At 42.7% G+C, this 17,117-nt stretch overlaps 1 protein-coding gene across 7 annotated transcripts in view; it reads left to right on the top strand.

Moving 5' to 3' along the window:
• The window catches only part of PARP11 (poly(ADP-ribose) polymerase family member 11), a 156,424-nt gene extending 139,899 nt beyond the window's left edge, over positions 1 to 16,525 (top strand). For all 7 annotated transcript variants that reach the window (XM_069228404.1, XM_069228400.1, XM_069228402.1 and 4 more), the window contains one exon: positions 15,869 to 16,525. In XM_069228404.1, coding sequence (XP_069084505.1) covers positions 15,869 to 16,185 — 317 coding nt within the window. In that variant the 3' untranslated portion in view covers positions 16,186 to 16,525. The remainder of the gene's footprint in view (positions 1 to 15,868) is intronic.
• Positions 16,526 to 17,117: the final 592 nt, after the last annotated feature.

Raw genomic sequence — 17,117 nt, 5'->3', positions numbered from 1 at the left:
AACACATGTATATACAGGCCTTTTAGATCAACCATAACAACGCAATAACAAGCACATAACAGTTAGTTCCAACTACTCGAAACCTCTCCGCCACCACAATGTTCAATACTTATTACACAATTCACTGTAGGTCCATAGCTCCCTTTTTCTCAGTCCATGATGGCAGCAGGAGTATCAGTGTGCCAGGACAATACGTGGGTAATCTGTGCAGTGCCGCTCCATCTTTGGATGTTTCTGGGTGCAGCCCCTAGCCTGATAGACAGCAACATCAAGGCACATACAGTGATTTAGCGCTTTTTTCCAAACCCCCAACTGAGGGGGTAGGTGTTGGGGGGGTGTATCTGCCCTCTACAGTCTGGTGGTCTCTTTTTGCTACTGTGAAGCCTAAGAAGAGCAGTTAACGTTTGTATCTATTACCCCAATGCCCTCAGCGTTCTGAAGGAGGATCAATTTAGGGTTCAGTGGTATATCCCAGGACAAGACCCTACTAAGACATGCTGTCACCCCTCCCAAAAGTGAATTAGCGCAGTGCAACTTCATACCATGTGAACAAAGGTTCCCTCTGCCACGCACGCATAGAGGGCAGGTTATGACGCCCTTGTGCCACAGTCTGTGCAAGGTGAAGTAATTTCTCTGTAGGTATTTGAACTGGATTAGGCAACGTTGGGCAGAGATAGCTGCGCATGGGGAGTGGGGTCTTCAGGGCCTCTGCCCAATCATTGTCATCCAGTGTGTCTATAGCATCTTGCAAGTTAACTCTAAGGGATGTGTGGGTGATCAAGGAGATATAGAGTTTTTTGATTTTATGTGCCCCCATGTTTCCCATCATGAGTTTCCCCTTCAATGATTGAATTCAGGTAGTGCTTGTATGTCTCTAAGATACTGGGATATGGCGTGGCGGAATTGTAGATATTTGTAGAACTGACTACTGTGTAACGGAAAGTGGCTATGTAGATCTTGAAAAGATTTCAGGGTCATGCCATGCTTACCATCCCCAGTACGGAAATCCCTACGTAATCCCATTGCTGAAAATCTCGCAGGAGGGCCATATGGTGTAAAAGTGTACAACTCCAAAGGGGTTTCCGATGAGTTAACTGTCCCCACCATCCCATCCGCTGAAGAGCCCGCCTCCATGTAAGTATCACTGTTTGGGTTGCTGGAGGTAGAAAATCTGTTTTTATATTACTGTAGAGGGGCTCCAGAAGGGAGGAGTCACTCATTGTCCATCTGTCTAGAGAGTATGCAGGGTCAGTTTGGGAGGAGCACAGCCAATAGTTAATTATCTGTAAATGGGAGGCAGCATAGTAGGAACCGATATCGGTGCAGTGATGCCACCACAATAGGTGGACTGAAAGCATGTGCTCAGTGTAACCTGCGAAGCACCGCCTCCCCACTCAAACCCAGACAGACAGGTGTAAAAGTTAGCTGGGATTGTGAGTGGGTAGTTATGGAGTTGATATAATATAGTTTTAATTGTTTTCATAACCTTTGTGTCATGGTGGTAGTCTGGTCTCAGTCTTTGATATCTTATGGTATAATAACCCGCTAACTGTGTTTGTTTTGTAATTGCCTGTGATGGATAATTCTTCTGATTAATCCTACAGTTGGAGTTCACTTAGATGGGAGTGGGACCTCGCTTGTGATGTCTTCCCTGTTAGCGAGCTAGCCTACTGCTACCACCACCACCTTTAAGAAGGCACTTTGGGAAACCCTGCAGCAATGTTTTAGAATATTGAGGGAGGTAGCAGCCATTGTTTTATATATTCAGATAAGAGAACTATGGAGTGAAGTGAACAAGTTTATTTAGCAACTAACCTTCTGAAGATTAAGATTTTTAAAATAGGTTGTTGTAGGCAGTATATGAATAGGCATATGTCCCTAGTAGACAATAATAGTTACAGAGGGTAGTAGGGCAAGGGACTAACTAAGTGGTATACGCTTTGATAAGTGGATTAAAAAATATTTGAGCTGAAAGGCAGCTGTGCAAAGTAAAACACAGAACCCGCATTTCCACCACAAACAATTTCACTTTCATTTTTTTTTAACAATATTGAAAAGCACCCTTTCCACCTACAAGTTTTGCCCCTCCCCCCAAACAAATATCACCTCAACCAATGTTCAACAAAGTCCAAAAATGCCCCAACTGCCCTTCTGAATTTCCACCCACAATAAAAGTCCCTTCCACCAAAGCAAATAATAACAAGCATTTGCAGTGCAACGGGTCTCGCGTTTGCTCGTTTTAGAGCTAATAGCTTTGTAAACTCCTAACCGGACGTTTAACTCGTAATGAAACCTATCGGCAAAAGTGTAATTATGTACGTAACCGTAAAAAGTGCAATTAAATGTGCAACAGGGTCGATATTATGCAAAGCGCTCGACTTTTGCCATGCTAGACCGTGCTGCGAAAATAGAGAAAAAGTAGTCCACGAATCGGAAGGAAAAGAGCGAGCCTCGTATGTTTTCTGTACTTGGTCGATGTGCTCGAGGAGGGTTAACCACCGGAAAAGGCATGACGTATGCGTGCCTTCCACTAATGAAATCAAGCAGATTCTAACAGGCCAGCCCAAGAACCAATGAAAGACACTGATGTGACGTGGACGGGGCTCTGAGCCTTTTTTAATTCCTAAAGCGTCTTGCTTAGCGAAATGCATGCACAAGCGCATGCGACGCAGGCTCGACCCTAAAAAAAGGCATTAGAGGTCATCATCAGTATGGCAGTAAAGGCTTTTCACCTCTTGCCAAAGCAGCACCAGTTTGCATAACATGCAGCAATGGAAGTGGTCTTGGGGAAGGTGGGGGCAACACTGGTGGATCGCAGCTGTCGCTGGTGTGGCCGGAATGGAGCTGTGTGCGGCTGGCTAGAAGTACCGGGGCAAGGGGGAGTGGCAGATGCCTCTGCCTCCAGCTGACAGTATTCAGCCCGGATGGCCTCAATCTATTGATATCTCCTGCCTTGATTGATTAGTCATGGGCCACATTTTCCCCACACATGCATCAAATAAAAGCACAAACTGCCTGCAAAGAATTAAGCCAGAAATACCACCACATTAAAACTAAGTGTTATTTTTCCTTTCAAAGGATTTCGTAGTTTAAAAAAAAAAAAAAGACTGCGTAAAAAATAAATAAATAAAATGTATTAAAAAAATTACCTCTTGTTAATGAGTAAGGCATTGTGCAGCACAATTATTCTTGTTGTGCAATATCAGTGGAGGCATGCTAACATTGAGTACTACTTTGCTGCAGTCTGCAGCTGGGGCAGCTGTAATGAACAATTTATTTTCTCACTTTAATTCCAATGGCCCTGCTCTTCTCCGTCTCCCTTTCAATTCTACCATGACTCCAAAGAGGCAGGTGAGTGACAATAATATGACGTTGCACGTCATGTATAAAACACGGTTATCCTGTCTGATTTAAGTAGACAGTGGAAAAAAAGATGCACTGCAGTACAGGGAAAGGAACAGGATGTAGATTTTGTTTGTCACAGAGTACCCCATCTGCCAAACTCTAAATCAGGTACATAGTCACACTTTACTCCGTGGCCTTGCCCTGCTCCACAAATTATTTTCAACAAATACCTTTACTTCAGTAAGCAAAGTTTTTCTACTGCAGGGTTAAGATAAAGGGATTAGGCTAGGTAGATGTTTTGCTATAGAAGACTGGGGTGTCACTGATCATCATGTGCTAAGCTTTAGCTTAGTCAGTCAGTATAGTTGACAAATGACGAAAGGTCTAACTTAGGAAAGAATAATGGAGTGAGGTACTAGTAGGCGGTGACGAGTGGGCAGTGGGAAACATATATTGTTTTCAATTTGTAATGCATTGAAAACTTAGTAGTGCTGCATAAATTGAAGCAGATGCACACTGCACAGCCAAAATTGCATTTCCAAATTGAACCATGCTGGGGTTATGTCACAGGTGGTGAAATGCCATGGGGAAGGAGGTGATGAATAATGATGGCCCCTGGTGGGATATCTGCCTCGCTTAACAAATACAGTATACTTACTTTATCAATAAGCAAGCAATGTGACTTACCACCAACCGTCTCTGTCGCCACTGGGACCTTCCCCTCCAATCACCTTCTGGAATGCCCTGGGGCTGCTGACACTGCCAACTGGTGGTCTGTCCAGCTGGAAAAAAATGGCACATTTTAGATGCAAGATTCACTTCCTAAATAATAATAGTTATTTTTTTAACAAAGTACAACCTCAATAGCTCACTACAGTTTGGTTAGCAGTATCTTCTATCAAAACTATCACTTTGGGAGTTTTGTTGGTTGACAATGTTCATATAGCCAGGTAGTCAAGCCAACCAAAATCCTTTCGTAATAGAGGGGCAGAAATATGATGACGCAGAGTCATTGAAATGCCCTAAGATAGGCTCAAGATAGCCCCTTGGGCAGGGTGCAGTGTATTTACAAGGTAGAACATGTACTGTTGTGTTTTACATGTCCTGATTGTGAAATCAACTGCCAAACTAGTTTTTCACTATTGCAAGGCCCATCTCTCCCATAGGTTAACAAGGGGGTTGCATTTAAATATCTTTTAAGTGCAGTTTCCCATTGGGAGCTGAAAGAGGTGTGGAGTTTGGGGGTCTCTGAACTCGCAATTTAAAAATACATCTTTTGATAAAGTTGGTTTTTAGATTGTACGTTTGAAAATGCCTTTTTTAGAAAGTGGGCATTTACTTGCTTAACCATTATGTGTCTCTGCTTGGCTACTGAATACATGTCTGGGTCAGAGTGACAGTTGGGCTGTTTGTGAATTCATGCTAGAAAGTGACACAAAAGGAGCTGAGGTGTTTGCTGCATATCCTGATGAATCTTCCTGAACTATAGTGGGATGGAGGAGCTATCAACTGCACATGAAAAGGCTGCACCGGTCCTCTCTCAATACAGTCTCTAACTCCCTGGTGTGTGTCTGGGGCAGAGCAAGGAAGTCAGGATTCTGTGCACTACAAAGATTTTCCTTTTGAAGTTTGCCTACTTCAAAGGCAGAAATGAGTATAAGTAGTGGACCCAAAACCCCAGATTTTTAGATTACTTCTGGATCAAGAGGACCCTGTGCCAAGGAGAAGAGTGTGATGCTTGAGGAGGAGCTGCCTTGCTGTGCTGGCCTGCTGCTTCAGCCTTAAGAAGGAAAGTACTGGACTTTGTTTTCTGAAATCCTGCTTGTCAAGTTTCTCCAAGGGCTTGGACTGAACTTGTTCCTGTGCTGAAGTCTCAGGGACATCAAAGACTTCACCTGCCAGTGCCTGGGCTCTTCTGCAGAGTTCTGACTTGCTAAGTGGTGCCAAATCCAGTCCTTTGGCACTTAGAAATGGAAGCTGGTACCCTGCAGAGTAAAATATGTGCTTGTCAGAAAAATCGACACAGCGCCTGTCCAGTGGCTCAAAGTTTGACGCAGCGCCTACATCGCTGCTGGAGAATTTGTGCTCCACCTATTCTCAACATGAGAACAGGTTCCACGTACCAATCCTGGGCACCAAAATCTCCAACATCACCGCATGGAACTGAGGCTGCTTGTCCAGAAATCAACGCATCCCTTCCCTGCGAGGGAAGTATTGATGCATCACTTGCGCATCAGAGAAAGAATTGATGCACAGCCTCACATACGAGTAAGGAATCGATGCATCGATTGCCTTTCCAAAGCCCGCTCACCCATGTGGCTTTATTTTTGACACATACCAGGTACTTTGTGCTAAAACAACGCATCCATTGATTTCTATGGATTAAGACTCTTTTTACTTAAAATATTTATATTTTTGCTTGTGTATTTTGGATTTTTGTTGTTTTGGTCTTGTAATATTGGCTTTTCTTCTAAACTGGTGTGGAGTCTTTTTGTGGTGTTTTCACTGTTACTGTGTGTTTGTACAAATACTTTACACATTGCCTCCGAGATAAGCCTGACTGCTTGTGCCAAGCTACCAAGGAGGTGAGCAGAGGTTATCTGAGCTGTGTATCTCCGTTACCCTGGCAAGAGTGAGGAAGAGAACGCTAACTCACTCATATACTACCACTATCTGAATGGCAGGACAGAGGAGTCGGCATGACTTCTTAAATAATTAGCCTAAGCAAGCACCTATAAGTAGGTAGCGCCGAGCACCTGGCTAGTTCAAGCTGAATCATATATTATTCATAACGTAAACTTAAATTACCTTTGAGTGTGAGCAGCATGCTATATGGAAAAAAAATAAATTTTTTAGAAAACAAGAAATTAATAATTACTAAGCAAGCTCTGTAACCTCGACACCCAGCAGGTCGAGCTGTACCCCAGTGCTACAGCACATTCACCTGAGCACTCTCCCCCACAGCAGCCGATGCTCCTGCAGGGCGTACCCTCTCCCAAGCGTGCCACTTGTTGCCAGCATGGAGGGGAGGTGGCACTGAACAAAAAAAGATAAGGGTGGCCACCTCTGGGGAAAAATAAATGGGGAAGAGCTGCACCTGTGACTCCCTAAGGTGGGTGGCTTGTTGCCGCCATACTGGCACTGCTGCTTGCTGCCTGCTCAGACATGGCGCTGGGGTGGGGAAAAAAATAAAATAGCAAAGCAGAAAGAAAGGAAGAACTGAAGGAAGTAGAACACAAGGAAGAAAGGGGAATCAAATAAAAAGTTCAAAAAGTAAAAAATGCTCCAAAAATACAAAAAGAAAGTTACAGAAAGACACACGATGATAAAAAAAAAAAGTTAACTAAGGGTGGATGAGTGGGATAGGGGGAGGATTGAAAGGTATTAAAGTAGAATGAAAAAGAAGGCCAATCACCATGCACACAGAGAGGACAGAAAGCAGGTAAAACTAAATAGGCGTAACCATGCAGACCACTTGATGCCGTTCTCTCTGATTTTTCAGCACAGGACGCACTGCTCACCTGAAAAAGCAGCATGAATAAGCAGCCAAGCATTATTCTGCTTGTTCGCAGAATTCTGTGGAGTGTTTTTGGAACTCTGCAGAATTCCTGGGAGCAAAACTCTGCGAGTTCCGCCCAGGCCTATTGTGTTAACGTGCATTAACCCTGCATCTAAGCCATAATTACTCTCATCAGTCATTATGTTCGTAGGCCATTGGGTATCAACTGGTTTGTGACATGGGGACGGCAGCAGTTTCACATTTTAACTTATTGAATTTGTTTTTACATACCACTCATACTTAACATTGTTTTTCAAAAGCTAAATTGTGTTTCTAGTTTTATCAGAAAACTTACCAATAAACTTGGCATAATATTCAGCCATGCCCAGGAAATATTGAAGTTGTTCCTTGTCCTTGGTGCTCGGTGCACCCTCTATCGCCTTCACCAAACTGGCTTTCTGTCTTATGCCATTACAATCAAAGTGGTAACTCAAATAATCAACCTCAGCCATATCAATGTGACATTTGCTGGCTTTGATAGCAAGATTATTTTCCCTGGGAATGTCCGACACTTCTCTCAAAGTATTATCATGTTCAGCACAATGTTTCCTATAAACTAGGATGTTATCCTGGGAATAGGTAGCATTCATTATTTTCCCCAACCATATGTGCATTGCCCTTTGAAACACTGTAGACGTAGAGTCCAGTCCATATGACATTAGACAAAATCTGTATGCTCCCTCTTGTATTATAAGCAAAGTTAAATACTTTGATTCTTCCTCTAAAGCAATCCGATCGTATGCAGAGGACAAGTCAGGGACGAGGAATACTTGTGCCTTCTTAAATGTACACAAAATGTTATTAATTGGAAGTGGGTGGGGATCAATCCAAATGTTCTTATACAAGTCTCACAAAGGAGCACACATATTCAAAGCCCCACCAATCTTATGGGCCAGAACTGTAGGCGCTAACCATTTATACGCCTCAATAGCCTCAATTATTCTTTGCTCTCTTAACCTAACTAGCTCCATTGTCAACTCTTTCCTCGAAGCCAAAAATCACGGGGTGCACTTGTGCACTATCGCTCTCACAATCTTATTTTATGCGTGGAAGCTTTTCAGGAAGCAAAGTTTGTCCGAAAAAACTTCTACTGTTCAAGCTTGTTTCCACTGTTACCCATCTCCACACACAGCACCTGCTCGGAATGATTGGGATATAAGATCATTACCTATTCTCTCTGCATGGCTGGCGAGAGGTCATTGTAGGAAAGTACCATCTTGCCTGGCGTGTTACCCCCATATTTCACTGTATATATGTTGTTTTAGTTTTATGTGTTAATTGTACCCTGCCAGCCGGGGCCCCAGTGCTCATAAGTGTGCCCTGTAAGTGTTACCTGTGTGATGACTAACTGTCCCACTGAGGCTCTGCTAACCAGAACCTCAGTGGTTATGCTCTCTCATTTCTTTCCAAATTGTCACTAACAGGCTAGTGACCAATTTCACCAATTTACATTGGCATACTGGAACGCCCTCATAATTCCCTAGTATATGGTACTGAGGTACCCAGGGTATTGGGGTTCCAGGAGATCCCTATGGGCTGCAGCATTTCTTTTGCCACCCATAGGGAGCTAAGACAATTCTTACACAGGCCTGCCATTGCAGCCTAAGTGAAATAACGTCCACGTTATTTCACAGCCATTTACCACTGCACTTAAGTAACTTATAAGTCACCTATATGTCTAACCTTTACCTGGTAAAGGTTGGGTGCTAAGTTACTTAGTGTGTGGGCACCCTGGCACTAGCCAAGGTGCCCCCACATTGTTCAGGGCAAATTCCCCGGACTTTGTGAGTGCGGGGACACCATTACACGTGTGCACTATACATATGTCACCACATATGTATAGCGTCACAATGGTAACTCCGAACATGGTCATGTTACATGTCTAAGATCATGAAATTGTCACCCCAATGTCATTCTGGCATTGGGGAGACAATTCCATGACCCCCGAGTCTCTAGCACAGACCCGGGTACTGCCAAACTACCTTTCCCGGGGTTTCACTGCAGCTGCTGCTGCTGCCAACCCCTCAGACAGGTTTCTGCCCTCCTGGGGTCCAGCCAGGCTTGTCCCAGGAAGGCAGAACAAAGGACTTCCTCAGAGAGAGGGTGTTACACCCTCTCCCTTTGGAAAAAGGTGTCAGGGCTGGGGAGGAGTAGCCTCCCCCAGCCTCTGGAAATGCTTTGATGGGCACAGATGGTGCCCATCTCTGCATAAGCCAGTCTACACTGGTTCAGGGATCCCCCTGCCCTGCTCTGGCGTGAAACTGGACAAAGGAAAGGGGAGTGACCACTCCCCTGACCTGCACCTCCCCTGGGAGGTGGCCAGAGCTCCTCCAGTGTGCTCCAGACCTCTGCCATCTTGGAAACAGAGGTGCTGCTGGCACACTGGACTGCTCTGAGTGGCCAGTGCCAGCAGGTGATGTCAGAGACTCCTTCTGATAGGCTCTTACCTGTGTTGCTAGCCTATCCTCCTTCCTAAGTAGCCAAACCTCCTTTTCTGGGTATTTAGGGTCTCTGCTTTGGGGAATACTTCAGATAACGAATGCAAGAGCTCATCAGAGTTCCTCTGCATCTCTCTCTTCACCTTCTGCCAAGGAATCGACCGCTGACTGCTCTGGACGCCTGCAAAACTGCAACAAAGTAGCTAAGACGACTACTGCAACCTTGTATCGCTGATCCAGCCGCCTTCTCATCTGCTTTCCTGGTGGTGCATGCTGTGGGGGTAGTCTGCCTCCTCTCTGCACTAGAAGCTCAGAAGAAATCTCCTGTGGGTCGACGGAATCTTCCCCCTGCAACTGCAGACACCAAAAGACTGCATCACTGGTCCTCTGGGTCCCCTCTCAGCACGAAGAGCGTGGTCCCTGGAACTCAGCAACTCTGTCCAAGTGACTCCCACAGTCCAGTGACTCTTCAGTCCAAGTTTGGTGGAGGTAAGTCCTTGCCTCACCACGCTAGACTGCATTGCTGGGTACCGCGTGATTTGCAGCTGCTCCGGCTCCTGTGCACTCTTGCAGGATTTCCTTTGTGCACAGCCAAGCCTGGGTCCCCGACATTCTAACCTGCAGTGCACGACCTCCTGAGTTGTCCTCAGACGTCGTGGGACCTTCTTTTGTGACTTCGAGTGAGCTCCGGTTCACTCCTCTTCATAGTGCCTGTTCCGGCACTTCTGCGGGTGCTGCTTGCTTCTGAGTGGGCTCCTTTTCTTGCTGGGCGCCCCTTCTGTCTCCTCACACAATTGGCGACATCCGGGTCCCTCCTGGGCCACAGCAGCATCCAAAAATCCGCGACCCTTGCAGCTAGCAAGGCTTGTTTGCGGTCTTTCTGGACGGAAACACCTCTGCAAGCTTCTTCACGATGTGGGACATCCATCCTCCAAAGGGAAAGTTCCTAGTCCTCTTCGTTCTTGCAGAATCCACAGCTTCTACCATCTGGTGGCAGCTTCTTTGCACCCTCAGCTGGCATTTCTTGGGCATCTGCCCACTCACGACTTGAGTGTGACTCTTGGACTTGGTCCCCTTGTTCCACAGGTACTCTCGTCTGGAAATCCATTGTTGTTGCATTGCTGGTGTTGGTCTTCCTTGCAGAATTCCCCTATCATGACTTCTGTGCTCTCTGGGGAACTTAGGTGCACTTTACACCTACTTTTCAGGCTATTTTTCTAACCCTCACTGTTTTCTTACAGTCCCAGCGACCCTCTACAAGCCCACATAGGTTTGGGGTCCATTCGTGTTTCGCTTTCCACTTCTAGAGTATATGGTTTGTGTTGCCCCTATACCTATGTGCTCTCATTGCAATCTATTGTGACTGTACATTGCTTGCATTGCTTTCTATTGCTATTACTGCATATTTTTGGTATTGTGTACATATATCTTGTGTATATTTGCTATCCTCATACTGACGGTACTCACTGAGATACTTTTGGCATATTGTCATAAAAATAAAGTACCTTTATTTTTAGTATATCTGTGTATTGTGTTTTCTTATGATATTGTGCATATGACACTAGTGGTATAGTGGGAGCTTTGCATGTCTCCTAGTTCAGCCTAAGCTGCTCTGCTAAGCTACCCTTTTCTATCAGCCAAAGCTGCTAGACACCTCTTCTACACTAATAAGGGATACCTGGACCTGGTGCAGAGTGTAAGTACCCCTTGGTACTCACTACAAACCAGGCCAGCCTCCTACAGTCATTATAAAGCAAAAATACCACAGTAAGGATTAAATAGAGATCTCCATCAAATAGTAAGGTTGAGATTTTAGACTAAACATTGTTCCTGGATTCCATTAAATTGTGTTTGTACTAAAAGCAATAAAGACTTACTTACTATGGATCAGTGTTTAAAAATAGTAAAATTCCTGTGATGGAGAGGTTGCTAAATATGTAATCTGATTTCTTCTTGTTAGGAATCTTCACTGATTTGAGGAAACATTTACCCTCTTCTTAGGCAAACTAGCCCCTCATTAATATCATTATGTCCTATTCCTCTTCCAAAACACCTCCTGTACAAGTTTGGTGGCCAGATCTTGCACCATACCTATTATCATTGAGCTTATCAGTCTAGCCCTGTGGTCATCTAAATCTTCCTCACAACTGTCGGATGCAATTTCAAATTCCATACCTTTTACTTCTTCCGATGTCTGGGCTTTGTTTTACATCAATAAAGGTGCACCTTTCAGCATCCACAGGAAATGTCCTTTGCACACATGTTTATTTAGAATGCCCCTAGTGAAAGATGTATTTTTTATTTCTTCTCACCAGAATCACTTCTCTTCTTTTTTTAGCAGATACACAAGGCTTGCTTTGCAGCATTTGACATGGAAGGCTGCTTTCTTGGTGGCTATCACTTATGTCGGTAGAGTAAGTGAGATTTAAGTTCTCAGTTCACCAGAACCCTATATGGTTTTCATAGGAACAGAGTGGTATCCATGAAAATCAAACAATTTCTTTACCAACATTCTTTCCAAACCATTAAAATCCAGCAGTGAGTGTGCTTTTCTCTTTATATGTTTTTTTAAAAACTTCTGAAGTTCCATTTGGATAGGGCAAAGGGTATTGGACAATAAGACCATGTACTTATCAATCATAGTCCAGTAAGAACTGTCTTGCTAACAATGGAACGGTCAATTTCTGATTAATATTTTCTTGCATTAGACTGTTACCAGTTGTCACGATATATAATCCTCCCTTTAAGACCTAAAGCACACTCTGATAGGCAAAAAGTGGCTGTGTACAGGAGAGAGCGCACTTTCCAAATATAAGCTAGTGTTCATTTGCAAGGTCCATGATGACGTGAAACGATAGGGGGAGTGCTCGAAATGGTATGCACCCAGCCACAGAGTGCGTAAACTGTCACCCCGATGGGGTTACAGTTATAATGTGCATAGAAGAAAAACCAAGGCACATCCCAAGAAGTTGTAATGTTCCAGTTTTATTCCTCGTGTTGTCTTTGGATAAGAACAATGGCCTGTGGCCTAAGCTGACATCTTGGAGCCAGAATCGAAGATGGAAACAGAAATCCTTATTCAGATGGACAGCAGTCCAAAACATATACAACAGCCAAAGGCATTACAACTTCTTGGGATGTGCCTTGGTTTTTCTTCTATGCACACTCTGATAGGGTAAGGTCATCTATCATGCCTCTCTTTAGGAAACACCCCTATTTTAGAGCTATGTAAAGCTGCTACGTGGACATCCATACATACATTAAATAAATTACTTGTTTAGATTCAATTTCCACTGCAGATGCTGTAATGAGACAGGCTTCATTGAGAAGTCTGTTTGGGTTAAGATGTATGTTGTTTTTAATTCTTTTCTGCCGTGTTGAAAGGGTTGGACTTGCTATTCTATTCTGAGTTTATGACTATTGATGAGGATCCTCTGGAAAAGTTACTTATCTGTAATCCTAGTTCTCTTCTGGAGGGAATCCTCATCAATCATAAGCAATGCTTCTTCCTCTCCGGACAAGAGAGAATACAGCATTTATTGCTTTCTTCCCGGATCCTGTTAAATCTGTCGAAATAAACTGACCTCACTGCCACCTCTAAGGCATGATGGAACCCTGGATGAAGGGTGATGCCCTTAAAGGCACAGTAACAGTTATCTTAGTCCTTGGTTAGTGCAGCATATCTGTTGGCATCGTCCTTCATTCCCTTTTTTCCTTTCAAAAAGATTTGTAAATGATACTTGCTAGTTACTTTTCTTAATGTTGAAACTAGTTAATTTAATTAGAGACCTTTCTTTTCATGAAAAATAAATTGAATTATGCCATTATTACTCTTTCATAGGCTCTAAGGCTCCAAAAACAGTTGCCTACTTGGGTGCACTTTTCTTTTGTTCAAATTAACAAGTTAATTTTTTGTATATACTTGACAAAGTGCCCTGGGACCCTCTGCATGGGTGGGACAATTGGGTGCTTGTGACTGTGATGAGGATTCTCTTGGAACAGTGCTAGGATTACAGGTAAGTAACTCTTATCTATTGAAGTGAGTATCTTTACTTTTATCTTTTCATGCCATCTTCGCCACTGTTTTTTTAGTTTCGTGTTAGCAGTGCTCATCTTTACCACTGATCATTAGTTCCAAGGTCGATTGTTTTTTTAATCAAATGGTAAATTCTTTGTGTATAATTTGCCAAATGGATCATTTTGCTAGTGATAATAGTATGTTAACAGCCCTCCGAGGAAATATTTTGCATGACCTAGATCCTAGATTTTGGGTCTTTTGTTGTCTTCTTGTTGGGACCGTCCTCCATGTCGTTTTTTTCCCTGATTGAATACTGCTGTGTTCTCTCCTACGGTTGTATGTGTAAAAGAGAAATGATGCTGGGAGAGTGAAAGTATTGTTCTCTTCTGCCCTCCCAACCTCTTAACAGGATTTTTGCTAAATACGTTATGGCCAATATTGAAGCTCATTATCGTTCTTGAAGTCTTCAAGACTCCAAAAGGGGCAGGCGAGCTGGTCCGAAAATACCTTAAAAAGATATTGGGAGCCTTTTCTAGTGGTCCCCCTCAGATGTAGCTGGTATTTGGAAGTTTGTGAATGTGAGAGACATAATTATGCTGGAAAGCTATTGTTGCAGGGAGATTTTCCTTAATCCTTAGTTGCGCTTCATAACCTGTTTATTAAAAGGCTCTGTACCGTCTTCCATTGCTAATTCCAAACCAGTTTCTATAACTTGACAGCATCGAGGCCATTATCAGTATTTAGAATTCTGGAGATGCAGCGTAAAAGAAAATGCAAAAAAAAATAAGGCAGCTGTCTTTTTTTCTGACCTTACATTAATGCACGGGGTAATGTAATGTTACCAGTAATGTGGCAGTTTATTCTGTTCCCCTTGCTCAGTACAGAGTAACCAGAAGTGAGGACCTACCTGCCCTACCTTTGAGACATAAATAAAAAAAAAACATATTTGAATTGTTAACACAGGCATATAGTATATTCGTATGTGCAACATTTTAAGGACTAGAATCTGAGGTTATTTTCTTTCATTTTTTCCCCGTTTGATTTGCTGCTGAGATTGAAATCAATTATTGTATGTTCTGGTGAAGGAAGGCTTCATTCAGTCACTTTTCCTCCCAGTAAAATGATTAAATTTTACCTTGGACTTCGCATCAACTAGGTAGCTATATTGGCAAACCTATTCATCCACTCCAAAAAATTGACGCATCTAATGCAGTTTTAGAGGATGCCCAACTCGCGCAAACTGGTTCCAGGAGATCTGCATTGCCTGCTTTTGCCAGTAACAATTAAGTTAAATTCAAGTTGTTTCATATAAAAGGAATTACATTTGAGTAAATACACACATGTTATCACATTCCTTGCCATTTTGAGTGGCGTAATAGATCTAAGGAGCTAAAATCCCCTCAGCTTAAAGAACCTTCTTTTAAAATATCTTAAACAGAAACTCTTTATCTCTGTTGCTCCAGTATTTTATGTTGCATGTATTTTTACAACGCACTGTCACTCTTGAGGGTATCCTGGCACTTCACAGGTGTGTGAGGCTAACCTTGAGGTGATTACTTGAAGAGCTGGGTCTTCAGCTTGTTACAGAAGACAGTAGGAGAGGAGGAGGCTCAGATGTGGTTTGGGAGGTTGTTCTATGCTTTAGGAGTGATGTATGAGAAGGTGCAACCCCTTAGCCTGCGTTTGTGTATGCATGGGGTGTGTGCTATTTTTAATTTGACAGAGTGGAGTCCTGGAGGGTTGGCGGAAATGTTGTGGCTGTTCATGTAAGCTGGTCCTGTGTTTTGTAGTGCTTTGTATGTGTCGGTGAAAAGCGTGTACTATGCATGCTTATTGGGAACCAGTACCGTTTCTTCAGGTTTGGGGTGGGGTGTGGTGGGGTGGGGTGGTCTGAGACCACTATGGGAGGTTAAGGAGGAGCCTGGGTGCCTCGTTCTGGACTGGCTGAAGTCTTTTTGTGAGGAGATTGGTGATTCCTGTGTAGGGAGCATTCCTGCAGTCAAGTCTGCTGGTGATGATGGCTTGGTTGACTGACTTCCTATTGTTGTTTGGTAGCCACTTGTAGATGTTTGCTTGAAACTCTGTCTCTTCATATTACAACTTATCCCCCACACTTCTCACATTTGAGAAACAGTTGAAATCCTACCTCTTTCAGTTCCTTCTCACCCAGAAACTGCTCTTTCTGTCACCCATGTTTACCTTATTACTGTGTTGCTTTCCTATTGTTCTCCAAGAGCGTTCTTACTTTCACTGTTATCCTGCTGGTTGCATCGTCATCCAAACGTTTCCTTGTAAAGCTACCTAATACTCTTTATGGTGTAGATAAGCGACATAAAACTGCTAGTAAATTAAGAGCAAGATGTCCATAAACATTGGCCTGAATTTTTTATATTGAAGGCTATAATAAACGTGCTTCCACAAAATATAGTTTACAGATATGTATTTTATTTAACTGTCTGAAATCTTTAATGTGATTTTTAAATAACTGAGAATTTCTTTCTTTTTAAGGGACATATTTCGCAACAAATGCCATGCATTCTAGCCCTTATTGCATAGAACGTGAAAAAAATGGTGACGCTTTAAAAGTGCATGGAGTAACACAGAAAAAAATCTGCGCCGCAAAGTGGTGGAAAACCATGATCCTTGCAAGAGTACTAGTTGGAGAATCTGCTGTCGGACATCCTAATTATCTAAGGCCTCCTTCGAAAGATGGCAGCATTGTCAATTTGTATGACAGTTGTGTGGACTCTACTTCCGATCAGAAAATATATGTCATTTTTGATGCCAATCAAATATACCCGGAATATGTCATCGAGTTTGTTTGAACTTTGAAGAGTACTGCCAGACCTGGATTACAATTTTGATTAAGAAAGATTGAAGAATGCCTGCAGTTTTCTGTTGGATGTATGTTGAATTCTTGTTGAACTCATCCAGGCAGAGAGATTTTTTTATAGGACTAATTGCCAGACATGTTTACTCATCTGTTTTTTATGTATTTTGCACCTGAGAAGTATTTGCTGATGAGCTGTCTTAAAAACTTGGAGTTTTAAATGAGGAAAATGTAATTTTAAGGGAAACGTCACCATGCACAGCCTAAAAATATAGTTTTGCCTATACTGTATCATAAAATACCTCAATCTATGCAATACAAGTCTTTCCTTTTCAGATAGTGTGTGAAACTATTGAATTCTTAAGTTTCTTCGAAAGCTAGGAGTACTTTCACTCACAAATCACTAGTGTGAAAACATCATCATCCCATTTGGAAATTAGGCCTGAAAGTTAAGTTAGAAAAACTAACCAGCGCCATCAAATTATTGTAAGTTATTCATTCATAACGTCAAAATTAGGTTAAAATGTCTGGCCACTAAAGTCTCAAAAATGAATTAGATTACTGTTTTTTGCAGAAACTTAATTCCACTCTGGCCTCAGTAAAAAAAATTCAGTACTCCTTTGGGAACACCTTGAGAATCACTCATTCCGACAACTGAAGCACTTAATAATAGTCTCCATATCTGGCATTTTAAAACGATTCACTGTGTTTAACTACTTTACATCACACAGGAGGTGATTCCTCTAACAGTTATATTTTCATTCACACTTTTCACTAAAGTTGGCCAAATGAGTATGAAAAAGGCAAGTTTGTGATCTTACAGCTGACTTGTTGCTATACGTTTGTGTATGTGTGTGTATATGTATGTGTGTATGTATATATAGTTATGTTCGAGGCATGCATAGCTGTAGATACAAATGCTTTGCA

This window comes from Pleurodeles waltl, chromosome 4_1 (assembly GCF_031143425.1).
Source record: "Pleurodeles waltl isolate 20211129_DDA chromosome 4_1, aPleWal1.hap1.20221129, whole genome shotgun sequence".
NCBI lineage: Eukaryota > Metazoa > Chordata > Amphibia > Caudata > Salamandridae > Pleurodeles > Pleurodeles waltl.
This window is presented reverse-complemented; position numbering and strand designations above follow the sequence as displayed.